General features: G+C 47.4%; 1 protein-coding gene across 1 annotated transcript in view; it reads right to left on the bottom strand.

Moving 5' to 3' along the window:
- Positions 1-20,678, bottom strand: part of SLC6A12 (solute carrier family 6 member 12) — a 47,927-nt gene that overhangs the window by 3,037 nt on the left and 24,212 nt on the right. The window contains exons 5-14 of the mRNA XM_026868416.1: positions 19,711-19,798; positions 18,204-18,336; positions 15,206-15,340; positions 12,945-13,048; positions 11,260-11,384; positions 10,861-10,973; positions 9,373-9,510; positions 7,834-7,936; positions 1,470-1,570; positions 220-390 (exon numbers count right to left, since the gene is read on the bottom strand). Of these exons, the coding sequence (XP_026724217.1) occupies positions 220-390; positions 1,470-1,570; positions 7,834-7,936; positions 9,373-9,510; positions 10,861-10,973; positions 11,260-11,384; positions 12,945-13,048; positions 15,206-15,340; positions 18,204-18,336; positions 19,711-19,798 (1,211 nt within the window). The remainder of the gene's footprint in view (positions 1-219; positions 391-1,469; positions 1,571-7,833; positions 7,937-9,372; positions 9,511-10,860; positions 10,974-11,259; positions 11,385-12,944; positions 13,049-15,205; positions 15,341-18,203; positions 18,337-19,710; positions 19,799-20,678) is intronic.

The following is a 20,678-nucleotide window of genomic DNA, read 5'->3' as shown; positions in this document are numbered from 1 at the left end:
TCTCATGGAAGACTCTGGACATTTGATGATAACCCTGGGAGCTGTGCTGAGATGCACTCTCCAAACTGCCAGCAAGAGCTACAGGGCATTCTGGGGAAAAGCCACCCTCATCCTCCCTTGCCTTCTCTGAGGAGAAATATGTCATGTTCCCTGGGGCCCTTCCCATGAACTGGCTGGGGGAAGCAGCAGCAACTCACCCAGTGACCACAATCCCAATACCTGCTTCAGAGGTCCTTTGGTTTTCAGGAGGATGAAGATGGCGTAGAGAGGAATGCAGACCATGGAGGAGAGTGCCATCAGCCAGCCCACCACATAGCCCCAGGGTGGGTACACGTAGGAATTGTTGTATTTCAAGGGTGTATACTTGATCAGGGAAAACAGGAAGACAGCCTGAAGAGCAGAAAACACAGACATAGCCAGAGCAAAAGGAGCAGTCAAGCTGGGCAGCCTAACTGCCCTGCAAGCACTGGCTGGGTGGCAATGGGTGTGCTGCTTTGCATGAGCTAGCATGGACCTTGCTAGCTGCAGCAAGGCAGAGCTTGGTGCATGCTGACTGCACGAGGAGTTATCTCAGAGCCAGGGCCAGCTTTGTCCACAGTGTAAAGCCTTTAGGCTTCCTAAAAGTTCAATCTAGGCAAAGTTGGCAGCAGCTTTGAGGGTCCAGCAACACTGAGACAGTAATTTATTCATATTAAAGCCAGGAATTGTTGTTGTCTCTGGCAGAAGGCCTCCAGAAGTACCACATGGGCACAGATTTACACCTCTTGGGCTCTCTAGCCACAAAGCGCTCTGATGATTTGGGCTGGACCAGGCTTGCTTTGAAAGTTTCCCTGATATTCAACTCCTGCTGGAGCCTGAGGACAAAGGACTAGAAATCTTTTGTAAGTAGCTATAGATCCCATCTGTGTTCCCACTGAGGTCAAATAAAACAACTCTCAACATCAGATGCAGGAGCAGCATTTGGCTCAGAAATCATGTAAAAGTCAGTGGAGCAAGACTGGACATAAAGCAGGCAAGAACTCGCCTGACTTAGGGTGCATTTTCTTTAAACACAGTTGTCACAGAAGTTTTAAAAGAGATTTAATAACATAGAAAGTAAATGGCTGTGGAAAGATATTTCTGAACCACAGGAGGTCACAGGAACACAGGCTAAAGCAAGTATTTCAGAACAGAGTAATTCTCACTGGTCTTCTATTCAAAAGTAATTTGGCCAGACCTCTCCAGAGATTGAGGATACATTTCCCTTTGTCTTCACAGTAAACAAGTGGCTTTTCAGGCTCAGTTAATTTCCTAGGCAAAAGATAAGTCTTTACAATGGAAATAAATAGCCGCTTCAGCTATGGACAATCTTCTGCTTCTCCAAGGCAGTTTGAAAAAAATTACAGCAACAGCTTGAAGACAAATCAACCTTTTCCCCGGAGAACCCAGGGACCCAGAACAATATGCCATGTTGTCATAATTGCACTTACCAAGCACAGACCTGGGGTGAACACCAGCCAGCATATCTTGATCAAGGGCCACGGCCGGAAGCCAATCATGTCCTCAATGTTGTCGTAGAAGCGGTTGGCACCTTGACCACCAGCCAGCACAGAGACAAAGTCAGAGGTCAGATCATCGTTGTTGCCTTTAACCACTATTCACATCATATCCCAATTTTCTTTATCCTCAGAGTCTACTCCTGGCAAAAACATAGCTATGCTAATAATATAGCATCAGGTATCAGGCTTTTCTGGCATTGGAAAGGCACCCATCTGTGGCTACATACAGATGGAGGTTTTTCACTTCAGCCATCAGTTATCAGATTGACATAGAAGAAAAGCCCTGTCCCTCAGACAGCAGCAGCTGTAAGTGAGGGTGCAGCCCATGTACCACCAAGAGCTGGTAAAGGATCAACACAAGGCTAGGAGGGGTGCCTGGTTTATAAGCCAGCAAAGGAAAGCTCTTGAACGTTCAGCACATGGGATTGTGTGAGCCCATAATGCTAAAAAGAACAGAGTGGGGGACAACAAACAAAACCCCTTCTTTGTAACCAGACCAGCACACAAATGAAGTCGTATCAAGAATCCCCACTTACCCCTGTCATCAGGAACCTGCTTTCCACAGAATTTAAATTTTTTTTTTTGGCATAAACCCAGAAGACTTCACAATCAAAACTCTTCTGGAAACCAAACTCTTCTATCTGCAAGTGCTGCTGTACTGTCCAATGGGAGTGTCCTGTAGGTGCCCGATCTCTTTCTTCTCCTCTCATTAGTTTCACTTATTAGATTATGTTGTTCACAGTATGAGAGACCCACCTGAATCTCAGGGTGAGCCAGAGTGGGATATACCTCTGAAGAGCATCTAAAAGCCCTGCCACTGGCCAGACCCAATCTGCTGACTCTTCCCAACCCAAAGAGGAAGCAGATGCAATGTTATATAGAGGGAATGGCATGATGCAGGTGGACATCAGCAGACCTTATAGTAAGCTCTAAGATGTCTTCAAGGAGCCAAAGCCTAACATTGGTCAAAGAGAGATGTAAAATGAAGAAGAATGAGAAAGTCATTCATAAGATGCCCTGAATTCTTCCTGAGTAGAGCTAACCAGAAGTAATACATCAGACTGCCTCAGGTAAAGTAGAGTAACTGTATTAGACAAAAACATTGAGCTAGACTGTCCATAGAAAGGGTTACTAATTAAGCACCTCTGGGATGAAATAATACCCTATTTATCTTACTGAAGTTCAATCACAGTGTTTAGCTGATACAGAAGGGCTCTGCCTTTAGGGGTGTTCATCCCACTGTGAACTCAAGGTCGTGCCACAGTTCCCACCTACAAGCATGATGAGAACTTACTTCTTTGCATCTTAACATCAGATATCTGGGCTGCACAAAATATATGCCTAGAGGACTGGCCACACTTGTGAGTGTTGGGGGTTTGGTAAGTTTTATTTTGGTTTGTGTATTTTATGTCTTTTAGAATTAATTTGCTATGTTTCCTTTAAATATATAAATTCTAAAAAAGCACATTATGTGTGTTTTTCTTTTTTCTTTTTTTTTTTTTTTAATTCTTTGCATTATTTGCTATATCCCATGACTAATGTTTGCAGGAAATCTTCTTAAACCTAGCTTTTTGAAGTATTTAGGCTGAGGAGGGCAGGTTCCCATCTTGAGTTGGCAAGTTAACAAGTAGCCTCAAGCAAACACAACAAGCTGTGGCATATCAAGGGACAGGCAGCCTTGTGTGGGAGCCCAGCCTACACCAGAGAACAGAACCCTAAGAATCCCAAGCTGTAAATATCATGAGGCTCCAGATAGCATTTCTAAAAATATACTGGGGATGAAATGGAGATGGTATAAAAAATGTATTTTTCCAAAAAAAAAAAAAAAAAAAAAAAAAAAAAAAAAAAAAAAAAGGACTGAGATAAATGATGCAACTTCCAGTTTAGAATATGAGCATAACACTGTCTCCTATACCATACAGTGTTTCCACAGAAACACACTGTGATGTCAGACATACGATAAATACTTTCATAATACAACTTTGAGGAAGCCAAAGTTTTGCTGCAAATTTGGATGTAGGATGTAGTAGAAGAGTCATAGCAATTAAAGTACTATAAAGATGCCAAGCAACAAGACAGACACATCAGACATCCATCCTTCACCAAGAAAGCCCAAAACTTGCATTGTTAGTTATGGTGTGCCTCCAGCTGTACTTATCCCTATTCTCTGTAGTACAACCATCAGGTCCTGCATTTCCACAACCACTGCGGCAGTCAGTAGGTGATGTGATGAAACACAATGGGGACTAACATGGACATACTCAAAGAGTATATGAACAGGAGGTTTTACACATTCTGCATTTCACAGGCAGATGAAAAAGTAATCAAGCTCTAGAATTCATCAGTTCAATAACTCAACATTGGCTTTCTGAGCAAATTAGAAGCTGCAGGTTGCATGCAGTCCTCCTTTCTTTCCAGCACATTAAAAGGATTAGAGAAAACTCCTGCAGAGAAAACCATAAAGATTTCCCCAAAGGGATTTTTGTTGGAGTGAACAAAGATGTTTGCTGTTATCCTCAATATCACAAGACAAGAAAGAATGGTATGTAGGCACAGGGCAATTATCCATGCATGCTGGTTCCACTTTTCTTGTGCTGACCAATCCCACATACCTTCAAAGTTGTTGCATGCTTTTCTGACAAATCATTTCATTTTGCTACATAAATTCATAGGAATAAATTTCACATGAACTCAACTAGAGATTTGCTTACAGACTTATGTCTTGTCCTCATGGAGGCTTTATTTTACGTAGCTTATAACAAACCGAAAGGAACAAAGATTTTATTTTTTACAGTGTCCTGAAACAGTAGCTTCACAGATCTGCTAGTTTAGAACTTATGAAAAAGCCCTCCCCTTTACATTTTTTATTCCAAGCTGCATTTACTCTCATTCATCTAAATCAAATTTCATCCACAGGATTTAAATAGGTGATGACCCCATCTCTATGCCATAGTGCTAAGCTTGTATCTGGTCCCTCTCTGTCTCAAACCTCCAGCAACAGCAGCTGTGCAAAACGCCAGCAGCAGAAACGTTGAGGCACTGCAACAAATGCACACCCTTTGGGTACCAGGTGCACAGAGCAGGCCCCTTATAGTCCATAAATAAGCATGTAAGATTGCCTGTAGCCAGTGCATCCAAGAGGATAAAGCACACACAGCCACAGCAAGACTAACAGGCAGGATCCAGGCAGAGGGAGGCTGCTGTTTCTGGTAGCCACGCTGCACATGAGCAAGAGAGCGAGAGAAAGATTTATTCCAGCACCCTATGGCCACTCACAGGTACCCGCTGGCATCAGTTTGCTTTAGCTTTGTAAACAGTTCTAATGGTTTCAGTCCCGGCTCTCCTGCAGCGAGGGATGCACTCACTTTCTCCTGGAACAGCTAATCCTAATGTGCATGCTGTGACTGCCTGGAAAATTTCCTCCCAGCAGCATGTTTCGGTGGCATCATGTTCTGAATCCCCGTGCTCAAACCCCATGCCTACTTATATGAGGGCTGCCTGTCCCAAAGTAGAAGGGAGAGAGAAGGGGGAAAAAAATTCCTGACAAACCCTCAAACACTCCGCTCTAGGGAATGCTATCAGCAGGCCAGATGCCACGGGATCCTTTCACAGGCAGAGTGCAGTACGCAAGGAAATCCTCAGATCTTTGCAAGAGCAGCTGCCCGGCAGCAGAGGGAAGCTGCCAAGTGGTGGGTGGCTGGCGTATGTGCTGGGAGAAGGGAAACTCAGAACACGTATTTGTGTTAGCAAAAATGCTGTAATTCTTCACAGTGTAAGCAAGAGGTTCATCCCTGCCAATTCTGAGACTGGGAAAAGAAAACATTAATTGGCACCAGACACATTTTTTTCCACTAAGATGCCTCACCTTGGCCCTCTGACTACATTTCAGACCAGAATCAGCCTAATGGATGTGAAGCAGAAAATCAAGAGGGTAAAATCCCGCTGTGTGGAGTGGGGCAACTGAACCCATGGTGATGAGGGAAAGGGCCATTTCTCAGTCCTCAGCTGCTCCATCCCCCTTCCAGGCTGCTGGGGCATCATCACCCCTCCTGCTGCTCATTGTCTGCCACTGTTCCTCTCCATAGGTTTTTGGAAAAGACATGTGGCCTGTGTAACCATAAAAATGGCAATGGGATTCTATATATTAAAGCATAATTCAGTTTAATGTAACTGAGCATGCTGATGATGAAGCCCTGTCACAGATGGATGGAAACCTCCATTTCCCTGTAAATCCCACAGGGACTGGGTAGAAGGCGACTCTAAATTTAAATCTCGCTAAAGTCTGGCATTGAAAGCTCTCAGGTGAGCTTCCCTTGTGGGACATCTCTAGAATAAATCTCTCTTACAGATCTGCTTCTCTTGCATTCCCTGGAGGTCAAGCCCAAGCAGATGGACCTGCTACCATTTCAGTAAGAGAGGAGTCCATCCAGACTAGCAGTTGGCTCCTACTGTACATAAGCTTTTGGAAAAACTGGTAACCCCTTCATCAGCAACTGCACTACAGCCAGTGCAACCTCTACAAATCTGTAAGCACTGAAGAGAGCACACAGGAACTAACTGTTCACTGTCTCTTCTAACATAAGGCAAAGGTGGCACCAAATGAAATTAGCAAGTGGCAGATTCAGAACAAGGGAGTGACTCCTCACACAGCACCTGATCAAACTGTGGAGCTCCTCACTGCAGCATTCTGTGGATGATAAATGTTTATCTGAGTCAACTGGAAAAATTAACAGAAGAGAAATAAATAGATTTTACTTCTTGCTCTGGCTAATCCATGGACAACAAGCTGAGTATTGCACCTGGCTCTGGGACTCTCAGCACAAGACAGACATGGACCTGTTAGACTGGGTCCAGAGAAGGGCCATGAAAATGATCAGAGAGGTGGAACACCTCTCCTATGAAGAAAGGCTGAGAGACTTGGGGTTGTTCAGCCTGGAGAAGAGAAGGCTCCAGGGAGACCTTGCTGCAACCTTTTAATATACAAAGGGGGCTTGTAAGAAAGACAGACTTTTTACTGGGGCTTGTAGTGACAGAACAAGAAGTAACAGTTTTAAACTGAAAGAGTGTAGATTTAGACTGGATATAAGGAATATTTTTTTTACTATGAGAGTGCTGAGACACTGGAACAGGTTGCCTAGAGAAGTTGTGGATGTCCCATCATTGCAAGTGTTCAAGGTCAGGCTTTGAGCAACCTGACCTAGTAAAAGATATCCCTGTCCATGGCGGGGGGGGGTGGACTAGATGACCTTTAGAGGTCCTTTTAATGCAAACCATTCTATGGTTCTATAATAACTTGTTAGAAGCTGGAAAAATATTCACAGAAAGTAGCCTTGCTAACTTTTCTGCTATTATACTCTTTCCTGAGCATCTGCTCCTGGCAATTGAAAGAGACACAACATGGTGCTCATGCCTGCAATCTTTTCCTTAGTTTGGGATGGCCACACTGTTTGGCATAGCTAGGAGCCAGCACATGCGTGACTGTGGGATGTTGAGGGCCTGGCCTAAGGTGGCATCTACTGTAGCTTTCCACAATCCTTACAGGTACTGAGTTCCTGTAGCTCCAGGAAGCCAAGGAGAGAGAGCAGCTGCTCTGCATCACACACTACTAGACCCTATGCCTGAAAACCACCAGACTGAAGGCAAGCTCCAGGGAGATGAACTGCAGCCTGTGTGCTAAGGCACCATTCAGCAGGGAAGAGATCTCCTGTAGGATATCACAGGATACTCTTCTTACTGCACAGACTAACAAGCAGTTGGTTTCCTTCTGACAGTTCATGGAGCTCAGTTTAATCCTGCTCCTGAGTAGTTTAGTTACAGACTGAGAGCCTGAGAGCCAAAGCAGTCTATCCCATTTCTTTTAGGAGTGCCATCACAGCCCATGCAAACAGGGAGCATGTATCATCACAGAAGTAACATACAGCAAATCTGCATCCCAGCATTTTGTGTTAAGTTAACTGACAGGACTAGGCACAACATTAGCAGATAGTAACAGAGAGCAAGGAACAGCAGTGACTCCTCTATAGCTGATTTTCTAATTCAAAGGGCAGGTGGGAAAAGTGGCAAGGTAGTTCAACATGAGGAACCTTCTGAGAGGGAAAAACTATTCCTACTCTAAATGTGGAGCAATTAAGAAATGTTGCAAGGAAACACAGTGGAAAAGACAAGAGAGTAATTATTTCTTTGAGAGTAAGTATCTCTTTGGTCCCTAGGGATCTTTTCTATCCACTCACACTTCTCGACCCCCCCCCATCCTTGCCTTGAGAAAGAGAAACACAGGTTTTTGTCCTCCACTTACCATACACCCACCCTACACAGATGACTTCAAAAATGGCCAGGAAGAGCAGGCACATGCCACTGGCAGCATAGTAGTCAAAGAGCTGGAAGATGTACATCCCCCCCTGTTGAAGAGGTAGGGAACAGAGTGTCACAGCAGAACTATTCCATGTGTGGGAAACATGACTGAGGCAAGCAGAAGAATAGCATCATAAACACGGCACCTAGAGCAGGTGGGAGAAGAAGAGCCTTCTCTTGGGGCTGCCCCCACTCTGTTCCAAAAAGACTGTCAGGCCTGGTGGCAGGAGAGCATTGCGTGCCCATGATACTGCTGAGCTAGGCTGGTTTCTATGTCTGTAGGAGCAGGACTCAGTTTGTTTGCTTGTTTTAAATCAGTTACCAAGTTTCCAGCAAAACTTCAAAATACTGTATTGCAGTACAGAGCTTTGCACCCAAGAAATTGGGATCCCAAGGATCACGACATTCAGATACCTCATTTTAACGGCATCCATCTCTACATATTGCTCAAGGCCCAAGCCCTGCAATGGCAGAGGTATGTGGCATCCCTGCTGCCTCTGCCTTTGAGCTGAGCCCTGCATAGTTGCCATCAGCTACCTCTACAGGTCAGTGAATGACTCTTCTCTCATACTTTCATGTGTTTTCTCAAAGAGGAAGCCCCTCCAATACAAGTCAAGCAGATGCTTTCAAACAGTTCTGAAGGGCTCTAGACACTGCCAGAGTATCAGAGACCTTCATCCCACCACATATGAGGTAACATCCTGCAACGGTGGCACTAGATGCCTCCATGCAAGGAGGAATGCAAGAGCCAAGGGAACCCTTAATGCAATTTCACTCAAAGCTCTCTCGATGGCAGTGGGAGCGGTCTTCAGCAAAATCCTTAGCCAGGATCCTGTTGGACGATCATTCAGCAGTGCCTAAGAGGTTTAGTGGGAATTAGGTGTCATTACACAGGACATGGGGACAACACAGATCCTCTAAGACCCCCACCCAAGCATGTGGTATGCATGCACAGTGCAGCACAGCACACCACTGTGCAGGAAAAGGTGCTTGGCTGTTAGCTGCAGATCAGGGCAAACACCATGAACATCACAGCAACACCACTCTGCTCCTTCTGGTCCCAGGGATCATAGGCTTCCCACTGGCTCAGGCAGGGTTACAGTGCAGCCATTGCGCCCAGCCTCCCCTCCTGCTGCTCTGCTTCTTGTGGAAAGCAGCCAGCAAATGATCACTGCCCTTAGAAGAGCTTCTGCAGCTCAGCTTGTTTTAGCCACCAGGCCTAGTATTTGAACAAAGCTGCATGTCAGGGGCAGCCTCTCTGAGCTGCAAGACCATCTCACTGGAAGGCTCAGTTATGCAGTAAGCACACTAGCATCACACAGGGTAAGAGCAGCACAGGCAGTGAGAGACAGCAGCTAATGCATTAGAAATGAAAGATAATGAACAACATCAACAATGAGTTTGCTGTCTCTATCCACTCCTCCAGAGCAGTCTAGCAGGGTTTCTGATGCTCAGCTGTACACCCCAACTACTCCTTTCTTACCTCAGTAACCAGCAATAAGCCCAGCAGGTAGCATATGACTGCAATGGCCAGGATCAGCAGCTCCCGACGCCCCTTCTTCCGAAACACTCCCGGGAACATGTCAATAAGAGATGTCACCATGCTTTCCACACAGACAAACTGCAGAAGATGACAGGCAAGAAAAAACAGTGTCTCCCCTTCCCCAAGCAGACACTCCCTCTTACTGTCCTTTATTCCTCCAACTTAAATCCTTATTTTTTTGTTTTCTCATTTTGTCTGTCTTGCTTCTACCAAGGGCCAGCTGCAGTTGCTAGGGACCCAAACACAGCTTGATATATCAGTGAAGTCTCCTCTGGAGCTGCCGATCAGAGATTAAAAGTACAGCCCCATGCTGAGGGAATGAACTGTGAGATGTACAAGGAATTGCCTCAAAGCCAACAGAGCATGCTCCTGTGCAGCAGGAATTACCAAGGGTTGGGAAGGCAAGGGGCAGACTGTGACCCTCAAGCAGGGTGAGGAAGCACCTGAGATGGCACAAGGAACCCTTATGACAGAGGGGAGCTCCCGCTGCCACTGTGAAGCTAAGGGGAGCCAGGCAACTGTGGGGGCACAGCTCAGCCCTAACATCAAGCACACCCCTCATACAGCAGGTCTGACTGCAAAATATGCCAGAACTACCTAGGACAACCCAGTAAAGCAGGTGGCCAACGGTCCCACGGATTTGGGGGCTGACCATGGGGCAGGACGCCTGCTTGTCACTACACAGCTCTCAGTACCACAGTGAGCATCACTCATGGGGTATGTAAAAGAACATCAGCCACTGCTGGGACAGTCCAGCCAGCATGAAGCAGAGCCATAACTGAGATGAGGCAGGAAGAGACCTCAACCCAGAGAAACTGAGGAAAGACACCTCATTCACCAGGTGTGGAGGCTGAGGTGCTGCAAAGCAGAGCCTGAGCAGAGCACCCTGCCTGGCAGACTTGCCAGGACATCCATCCCCTGCTCCCCTCGGGCCAGCACACCAGGGCATCATGCTGCACTCTGCAGGGTGCTCTAATGGGGTTTGCTCCTGACATAACAGGTGTATGGGAGGGTAGGAGATGGGCACACCAGTGAGGAGAGCACACAGGGATTACTCTGGTGAAATGCAGCTGGGAGAAAACAGCCCCATTCCCCTTTCCAGACTGCCCTGCTCTGTGCCAGGCCTCACTCTGCAGTGTACATGGTTTCAGTGCTGGCATAGAGGTGGGAGGGTATATAGCTGGGACACCCTCACACGCACACAGGGAGAAGGATGCCAAACAGAGATGCCAGCACACATAACCAGTGGCCTCCCATCGGCCCTGTCTCTGAGGTCCCACAGTGTAAAAGTGCTGCATACAATGCGGAGAACTTGTTTGAGGTACAAGCAAAGCACATAACCACCTTATTCCTTCCCATGGCATTGGGGGGTGCTCAGGGTGGGGACAGGCACCTGGGTGTTAAATGAGAAGGTGGCATTTCCTGTACCTGGCTGTCCAATCCCAAGAAGATCAACATGAGGAAGAAGAGGCAGGACCAGAGCTGAGACACGGGCATCATCGTTACTGCTGTTGGATATGCTATGAAAGCCAGGCCAGGACCTGCCAACAGACCACAGGATAACCACGTGTGGCCTCCACATCACACCTGCCGCCACCACCACCCTGCAGCACAGAGTGAGCTCACATACTGCTTCAAAGCTCATATCACTACAGCTCCTTGCCTGCATAGGCCTGAAAGCTGTATCAGGGAGCACTGGACCTGCAGACCTCAAAGCAGACACCCATAGTGAGAGAGGATCTAGACAACATCTCGAGCTTCACTTCAGAAAAGTCCCCTCCCCTTCAGGGTTTTGCCTTGGCTCTAGAGTCTCCCGGAACAACCTACCTGATTCAGCCACTTCTGCAATGGGTACACCCTGCTCTTGAGCCATGAAGCCCAGCACAGAGAAAATGGCAAAGCCAGCAACGAAGCTGGTGGCACTGTTCAGGAAGCAGAGCATGATGCAGTCCCTGCAGGGGGGAGACGAGAGAGAAATCGTTATTTCCCACTGCAGAACGGGTTCACTTCTGATCATGTCTGTACTCAGCTTCCCCAGTTGGGCAGCACTGACCAAGGAACAGCAATGCTGCTCTTGGCCTCCCTCAGAAGTGAAAAGCTCAAAAGAGAGCCAAAAATCAGCCTGCATACCTACCTCATACCCCACTGTTCAAGAATTACCAGGCTATACATAGCACAGAGACAGACACAGGGCACCACTAGTGGCTTGTGAATAGGATGCCACAGTGATATATAGGTAGGGACAGGGCAACAAAAAAGTTGACAGGAGTCAGGAGAATAATAAAAACAATGGTGAAAATGAGGCAAACAGAAAATTAGAAAAGGGAAGAGACTGAAAAAGTAACCATAGTCAAAAAAGAGCATCCGAAAGCATGAATACGTACAGGTTCAGCAGGTCTGGTAAAACAAGACTAATGGGTTAACAAAAATCATCACCTGACAAAGGTTTGGGATGACAAAAGTTGTCACCTGGCAAGGGTTGTGTCTATACTGTCTTTATTAACTATGCTCAGATGGAGGCTAGAACATGCTGTGTCACTTGTCCTGAAATGTTTGTGCACTTGCTGCAAAAACAGGGCACCAGTCTGAGCTGGCTGGGCTGAAAGCCCCAAACCCTGGGATTCTGCCTGGGCAGCTGCCAGAGCTGAACCACAGCTTGAGCTGTTATGAGGCAGTGTGAACATCCAGCACATTTTGGCCACTCAGAGCTAAGCTGCCAGTCTAAGGCACCTAAGGCATTAGAGGAAGGCATCAGCACACTGCTCCATTGGTGACAGATACATTTTGAGAGAGCCAGAGGAAAGCATTTATTGCCTGACCAACAGCCATGGCAGCACCTATTGGAGAGCAGAAGAGAAGGAGAGATGATTGATGTCTCCCAAGTACCATGGATTTTCCCATCCATGCTGGAGCAATACATGAAGGAATAACAAAGACCCTGCTCCTCAGGGCTCTGTGGAAGTTGTCAGAAATGCTCCTAATGGCTTCACTGAGCTACATGTCAGGCCATGGATAAAAAAGATCTGTAATGTAAGGGCAAGGAAGAGGCCAGACAGACTTGATTAATCTCCTTGATGGGATCAAAAAGCCACTGGCAGTACATTATCCTGATGGCAGAAAAGCACTGGAGACAGGGGGCCCAGCCATCATCTTTGTACCATCTCCCCTGCCTAGCTGGTGACAGCAGAGTTGGCCGTGCCACCTCTGCTCACTCATCCTGTCAAAATAGCCCATGGTGTCTCCACAGTGGCTGGAGACACTCATTTTCATTCCTCCGCCTCCTCCAATCTCTCCCAAGCTGACTCACACAGGAGAGCATTACTAAATTTTCTGGAGCTCCTGTGTTCCCTCAGCCACTCTCCATCCCCGCACCGAGTCCTCTGCAGCTTCCACACTCCAAATAGCTTGTTAGTCAAAGCAGCATGACCTGGGGACAGAGCCTGCCTCAGATGTAGCTCTGTGCTGTTTGAGCAAACTTCTGGAAGGATACGAGGAGTCTAGGCTCCTCTTACCTGTAACAGTCGTTGGTATATTTGTTGTAGCTGCCCAAAGCTGTCAGGCAGCCCTGGCAGATGGCATAAGAGAATAGGATCTGAGTGCCTGCATCCATCCAGACCTGGAACAGAGAAGGTCAGTGGTCTCCAGACCTGCCAACGAAATAAACAAATGGCTGTGCCCTGTCTAGCAACAACCCCTCTATACATGCAGAACAAACCCCATGAGACAAAGCTCAGTGGATGTAGAAACTGGGATACATCTCTGAGAAAACTGAGCTATAGGATTGAAAGTCCTCTAGGAAAAGTCTCCTGAGGGGACCATATTTCTACATCTCACTCAGAGTGACACCACTTCTCCATCCTGTGTCTTCACATTCTGGGTGCAGATGGATGGCATCCCCGATAGCACAGCTAGGGCTGAAGTTGGCACTGCAGATGTCTGTGGTCCCTGTGTGGCTCAGGGTTCACAGAACCACTGGCGAGTCATCACAAAGAAGGGCCAGGGAGTCCCTTGCACGACCAATATACTCCCCTCCCTGCTCCCCAGTCTAGTTTCCCACATCTCTGTGGCCACCGTGAGAGGTGAAGGGAAGAAAATTGCCAGGCTGGGAGATTTCAGACCAGTGGGGTGTTATGCACCCAGGTTCCCCTTTGGTCTGGCATTGCATGGGAAAAGCGGAGTGGACTTGTTCACCGCTGTTCCAGCCCTTTTCCCCACGAAGCAGTCCCTTCACTCCGTGTGTTGTGGCCTGAACTGCAGCTCCACTCTCACACCCTCCCAGGAAAGGCCCTGACCTGCACATTAGCAGGCAGACAGGAAAGCAGCCCACCTTTCTGTTTGTTTGTGTGTTCTCTCTCACTTTCTCTTCCTTCTAAGCAACGCCTAGCTGCAAGCATCCAGGCAGCTGCAATTTGGCAGCCTTCAAAATATCCCAGCCATTGCTGCTTAAATTCATACGGATCTCTCACAGATAAGCATGTACATGGGAGCCCTTCAAGCACGGGCACAAGCACACATCCCACTTTACACCAAAGACCCACATTCTGCCTGAACTCAGTAGCCGGATCTTCCAGTCCTGCTACGCTGAGTTTCAGCAGCCTGGAAAGACCATGTCAGCTTCAGTTAGGCTGTGAAAGATAGGGAGGTTTTCAGTGAATAAGCTCTGACCATGAATAAAACACACTCAGACCCAGTCACGCCCCTGTTATTTATTTTTATATTAAAATGACATTTATGTTCAGCTGGCTCTTTGCGTTCACCGCACCACGGATTTTGTATTGACAACACGTAATTGCATCTGAAAGCCATTTGGGGAAGACTGTGTGCTTGGCAGCTGGTTTGGGAGCAGTTGGGACTTTGGCCATCTGGGAAGACACAGGAGGTAAACTGAGATTGTGGGTTAAGCATATTGCTTGGCTGCCTCCATGGAAAGATTCAGCAGTGGAATAATTAGCAGCAGTGTCATTTAAATGGTCTTCTGTAGCGGGGTCTGCATTAACACCTCCCTGGGAGGCAGCCTGCACAGTGTTGCTGAGGCCACATGGGGAAGGGAAGTAACCTGCTGCTACAAAAAGGTGCCAGAACAGACACCCCAGGGGGAGTCCTGCTGCCTGCCCCGGGCATCCCCCAAGAGTGCTGCCCACCTGCTGCTTACTTGGGCTACCTTGCAGGTCCTGGGTTTGGCTGTACCCTCTGCCCTAAATTAGACTTGCCCTCCTTGGGTACACAGCATCCTCCCTGCCCAGGGGGGGGGTTCCTTTGGCCAGCCCTTGACCCAGGCAGGTGGGCCCAGTCCCTGGGAAGGGTGAAGGGAACCTGCTGCCCAGCTAGGGCACCACCCACGTTACCTGGGCGCATTTGGTCTCTGCAAACACAGGGGCCCTGCACCCCCTGGGAGGGCCCTGTTGGAGCCAAGGTGCTAAATCAGGCCAGAAAAAATGAGAAGTAATAGATTATTCTGCTCCCCCCAGCCCTTAATTATTTGCATTTAAGACCCAGCAAAACCATCTGTTACACGCTGAATATTTCATACACTCTTTGGTTTTGCTGAGCCCATGAGTAGAAGTGACCTAATATGACCATATGCTACAGACACATAAACAAAAAGGCTGTGCTGTGCAGAGGGACTAGACCCCTCTCAGCTCTTTTAAGGAGGTCTCGCTGGTTCCCCAGTCTCCTTTCCGAGAAGACAGCTAGATCCTCAGCTAGCAGCTGATCCAAGGGCCAGAGTTCTGGAAACCTTCCCATGGCTGGCACTTGCCTGACCCTCACCCACCTGCGGGTCTGCCAGCCTGGAAATGTCTGGCTTCAGGTAGAAGATGATCCCCTCGGCAGCACCCGGCAGTGTGACTCCTCGCACCAGCAGGATGATAAGCATTGCGTATGGGAAGGTGGCAGTGAAGTAAACAACCTGTGAGAGCAGGGAAACAAGAGGAGGGAAGGTCAGTGGGATGGGGGTGCAGGCACCATCTCATCTCATTTCATCTGCAGGCTCCCACCCCAGAAAACATCCCTGGACTCTGCTGTTGGCTATAGCTGCTATTACTAGCATAGAAGAGGGATGGGAAAGAAATTAATCCAGGTTACATCTCACTCATGATTTAGTTAATCTACATTTTGTTCCTCAGCCAAGACTCTGCCACTGGTTGCTCTGCTTTGTTTTCTCTTTCCAGTCAGTGTAATTTCCCTGCTCTCCAGCTGTTCTCTTCATCTTTCTAGAGCTGCAGAAGAAACCCAGATCTCTTCCTGTCACTGAGTTTTAATGAGGAGTTATTAAAATGGTCCTATTCCCAGCAAGAATTTTCCAAATTAAATTGCAACTTTTGCTGCCCAATTTGAGACATCTCTGAGGGGTCTCATTTCCAGGCGTGCTCATGTGGCTCTTGCATCCCTTCAATGCCTCTAAACTCACAGATAAAAAAATGGGGGCACCTCAAAACCTTTAAAGAAAATGTAGACCATTATTTCTGTAAAACCTTATTTTCATTTCTTGTGTGTGATGAAAATAAATATCACAGCAGAATTAATCATCTCTAATCCACTGCCTAATGTAACTTTTTTTCCTATTTGCAAAATATCCATGAGCAAGTTTTAACGTTTTAAAAGTTATTAAAATTCATGGAAGTAATGTGAAGTCTTGTTTACTCTATGGATTCATAGTGAGGGGCCTAAAATATTTTTTTTTTGCTTAGTGATAATTGGTCAAATAAGTCACAGTACGTGGTACTTTTGCTGTTCCCTGATTGAATGACAATGTGAGCACTTTTGGCACAAGTACTAAAATCGACCTTCAGAAATCACTTCTGGGGAACACTGGTACACATCAGTTGAATGCATAAAGAAACATGGGAAGAGCACAAGAGTGGGCAAAATGAATAAAAGAAAAAGGCTTTTAGAGAAAATGAGTCTTCACAGAGTTATTTGAAATTATTTTCCAGAGGTTGCTATTGTTTCTTTAAGTTTGAACTCCTTAAATCACAGAAGCATAAACACTAGGGTCTGGCAGAGTTATCCGATTAAAGCAGCCTCTCAGTCAAGCACAACATCCTGTTTACTCTGCAGCTGTTAAGCCAAATTATGCACTTAGTCAGAATTCCTGGGACCTCCCTACTGCTTATCCTACTATGTAGTCAGTGAGGAAAAAGAAGGAAGGAACTGATTTTTTTGACAGTGCCCCTGTAAAACCCAAAATGACTACCTGCAGAGAAGACAAGAGGCCTGTCTGACCTGTGGTATCTCTTGGGACAGAAAAATCCACGCTGTATTGCTGCACCGTGTCCATAACATCTAGCTGGTAAAAAGTAAGCCCTGTATCCTAAAACCTGTGATGGAAAAATCTTCTGTGGTCCGAGGAAAACCATTCTGTCTACTAGGTGCACTCACCGTTTCCTCTTACTTTCTGGTTTGAATTTGCCAAACCCAATCAGCCAACCAGCCTGACCAAACTTCTTTAGCTTTCTCCTTGTGCAGGCAAGCTTTGCACACTGGGGCAGCACCAAGCAAAGGAAAGACTCGGTGGAGATGGCTGAGAGCCGAAGGGAACCTGCGATGACTTAATCACACTTCCATGTGGATCAAACAGCCTCTCAGACCCAATCTCCCAAGATCAGAATGGTATCTCCTGTGAAGATGGCACTGTGGTATTCAAACCAGGGAGCATCAGAGATTTAAGATTTAAAATGTGAAGCATCTCCTCTCCCTGTAGATATGGAATCTGGCTCTCCCTCCTTGAGAAATAGTGGACAGCAGGTCAGCACTAGCAATAGCGAGAGCAATCAGCAAAGACTGAGAGAAACCTAGCGAGCAGTCTATTGTCTTGCTCTGTTAAAATGGGTGCCCAGTACAGTTTTAAGGTGGGAGATGGGATTTGGCTGAAATATGTGTGTCCAGTACTACAGGGAACATCCACTGATCCTAGGGGTAGTGATTTGAAGGAAGAAGTCTGTTGTAGAAATTGGTTCCCCACCCTTCGTAATTGGGACATTTCCTGGATGCCCACAAGACCCAACCATCATTAATGACCCACCCATCTCATTGCAGCTCTGGGGAAGGAAGGAGGTCCTGAACAAGTCAAGGACATAGCAGTGTCCCTAACACCCACCCCAAGGCATCACACACTGATTTGCTCCCAAAGGATAACCAGTCCACCTGACCTGTGGGATAAACATCAGGAGAGAGCATTGGCTCCAGCCTCACTAGCATAAGTGACCTGCTGAGCCAGAAACCACAGAGCCAGGGAGAGTACAAAGGAGAGCACAAAGACACCTCTCCCACCTCAAGTATTTTGCAGAACAAAGAAGCTGGAGAGTTTTATTATCTATTCACTAAGCTGGTTACAGGCAGCAGCTTGTCTATTTTGCTCAGGTGTTTAAATATTGCCAGGGATAGGAAGTTTGTCGCTGCAGAGGATCTTGTTAAAAACACCAGCAAGCCACAAAAGGACAACATACTGGTGAGTGGATGATTCCCAAGGGCACTTGGAGAGTATCCATCAGCCACTGTGGGTATCTGCAAGGGAAAAGGTGACTCAAGACTCCCATCAGTTCCCAGGTCTTTCCCTGTTCTCTCTTCCCTGTTTGACCTATTGTTTTATTCTTCCTCTTATGGGTCAGACAAACTGGTGTAAATCAGTATGGCCCAACGAGGTTATATGTTTGATTTTGGTGCTGTGTGTCTCCCGCCTCTACTTCATGAAGAGGGAAAAGAGACTGGGGAAGAAATGTAAAATGGGTACAGGGAGACTTATGGACCAGGAAGACAATCTCTGTTCCTACTTTGCCTGTGGACTTGACCCCTTTCCAGATGCAGAAGTAGCAGATGATCCACGCCAGCAGGAGACACAGAGCCAGCTCCCAGCGCACAGTGCCCAGTTTGTGAATACCATCCGTGAGCCCCAGGACTCGCTTCCTGCCGATGTCCAGGGACAGGGAGAGAATCATTAACACCCCATACCCCACTCACCCATACAGACCTTTCCCATATTACCCCATCCAAAAACTTAACAGACTATCCACAACACATCTGCCCAAGGTTCCCAGCCATGCAAATCACCCTAGCTCTGCCTAGCGCTCCCCTCTCTGACATTCCTGCTGATGCTGCTCCAACGTGTCCTGTAGCTAGCCTGAGACCTCCCACTCTCATTCCTTGAAGACTCACCATCATGAAGGTGGGTCATACAAGAGCTCAGCACTGCAGCTCACGCAGCCCTCAGAAGCCCAACCCCACACTTACAATTCCTCTGCACAGCCTTCTCCAAACCAGTCCCCTCAGGGTCCCCTTTCCTTTGTAATCTCTGCAGAAAAACTGAACAACCATTTCAGAGGGATCACAGCTCTTGCTACATAGTATGTGCAAAGAACAGGGCAGAAGAGGGAGTCCAGCACTGTGCAGACTCCTTCTGCACCCTTGAGTGCATATCATCTTCTATGTTCCCTGTGGTGGTAGCAAAGGACAAAGGACACTCAGCCCTCTCAGAGGCACTTTAGGAGCCATAAACGGGAAAAAAAGAAAATACTGCTGAAGCTGAGTCCCTGGACCCCTCTTCTTTATTAGTGCTTCCTCAGTTGAGTGTGGAGAGGTAGTGTGGCCCCAGCAGCCATTCCAACCTCTCCAGGCTTTAATAATGATTCTTTCTGGGACGACGTCTGGCTTGCTGCAGGACCCCTGCCTCAGAGGTGTTTTATTGCCTCCAGCCCCATGACCAAACCTCCCCCAGCCCCTCGCTGGCATCTCATGCATGTGCCTAAGATCCCTGATCTCCAGGGATGAGCCTGAGAAGCCTGATGAACCACTTCCCTTAGGCACCAAGCAAGACATGGTCAGAAGAAAGGAAAAGGCAGTTTTGTCCCTTTCTGTTTCATTGTAGAGGTCTCTTCGGTCTGTTCTGACCTCTCATGTTTGTCTGCCAGTAGTAGCCTGCAACACCCAACAGAAGTACTCCCCACTTACAGCAAGTCCTCATCTTCTTTTGGTGTCTCTTTCTGTGTCCACACTCACCTGGGCACCTCAGTGCCAGAAAGGGAACAGGCCTGTGCATGTGCGCACATGAGCACCCTCGGGCAGGCACACTGCGACAGCTTCCAGCATGTATCTAGCCCTGGTGCCCCTGGGCTTTATGTCAATCTCCTTGGCAGCTCAGTGCATTGTGCTCCCCATGTTTGGGTCTGACATGTGGCACCTCACTTGGTCCTACAGAGATGCACAGCCCTCCACCCAGATACTCCTACAGCTGCAGTTTTTGCATGAGAGAGAAGCCTGAACAGGGGGAAAGCAATCACATACTCCCAAAACTCAATCATTGGGGAGGTGGCGTTCGCAGGCAAGGTCCTGTTGTCCAGGCTGGAGCTATTCAGAATGTCCACACAGAGATCTACCAAAAGAAAAGGAAGCTGATGAGCCAGAGAAATTCCCCAAGGGTCCTCCATGAGGGATGCTTCTTCCCCTCTGTACCCTAACACTCACTCTGGCAGCACACAGACTCTTCATCCCTTGCTACAGAGCATCTCATCAAACTCTTGTATCTCATTAAGCATCTCATTGAACTCTGGCTCTCCCCAGCTACAAATCCCAATCCAGCAGTAGCCAGAGGGCTTCAGGAAGGGGAGAGGGGAAGGAGGAAGCAATCCCATGCCAAATGCAAAGCAGATGGCAGCAAAATATAGATGATTGAGGGATAGCCACTATGAGCAGCCAGGATAGAAAATTCCATTCTCCTCCCACACCATGCACCATTCCCTGTCCACACGTGCATGCATATGTTCACACACACCACAGATGCATTCGTGTTCCACTCTGGCATCCCCAACCCTGTCATGTAGCATGAAATTACTAAAAACAGAGGAGATGCCACGCATCCAAGAAATGCACCTCATCTTGCATTTGGCAAGCAAAAGACAATCCACTGGAACACCCAATTCTGGCTGGGAAGCTTCTGCCTGTCAAGAGAATATCTGTGGCTTTCCTCGCAAACAAACCCATTCTGGGCAAACTGAAGGAATCAGATCAACTCCTTAAAAGGCTGGTTATCTCTACTGGGATGAAGGGGCAGAGGAAGCTGTGAGTGAATGGCCCATGGGGTGGAGAAATTTAACACATCACAGAAATTAATCACCTGACCCAAAAGAAAAAGGGAAGGAACTGAGCTGCTATCAAAGCTCTTTCCAGCTTGGCTTTCCATTGAAAGCAAAATAAGCTGTTCAACATAGTAAAAAGGCCCGTCAAGGACATCAGATCCATGAGGATTACTTCAC

Source organism: Athene cunicularia (genome assembly GCF_003259725.1).
Source record: "Athene cunicularia isolate RWA chromosome 1 unlocalized genomic scaffold, athCun1 chr1_part2, whole genome shotgun sequence".
NCBI lineage: Eukaryota > Metazoa > Chordata > Aves > Strigiformes > Strigidae > Athene > Athene cunicularia.
The sequence above is the reverse complement of the archived record's forward strand: the minus strand, read 5'-3'. Positions and strand labels throughout refer to the sequence as shown.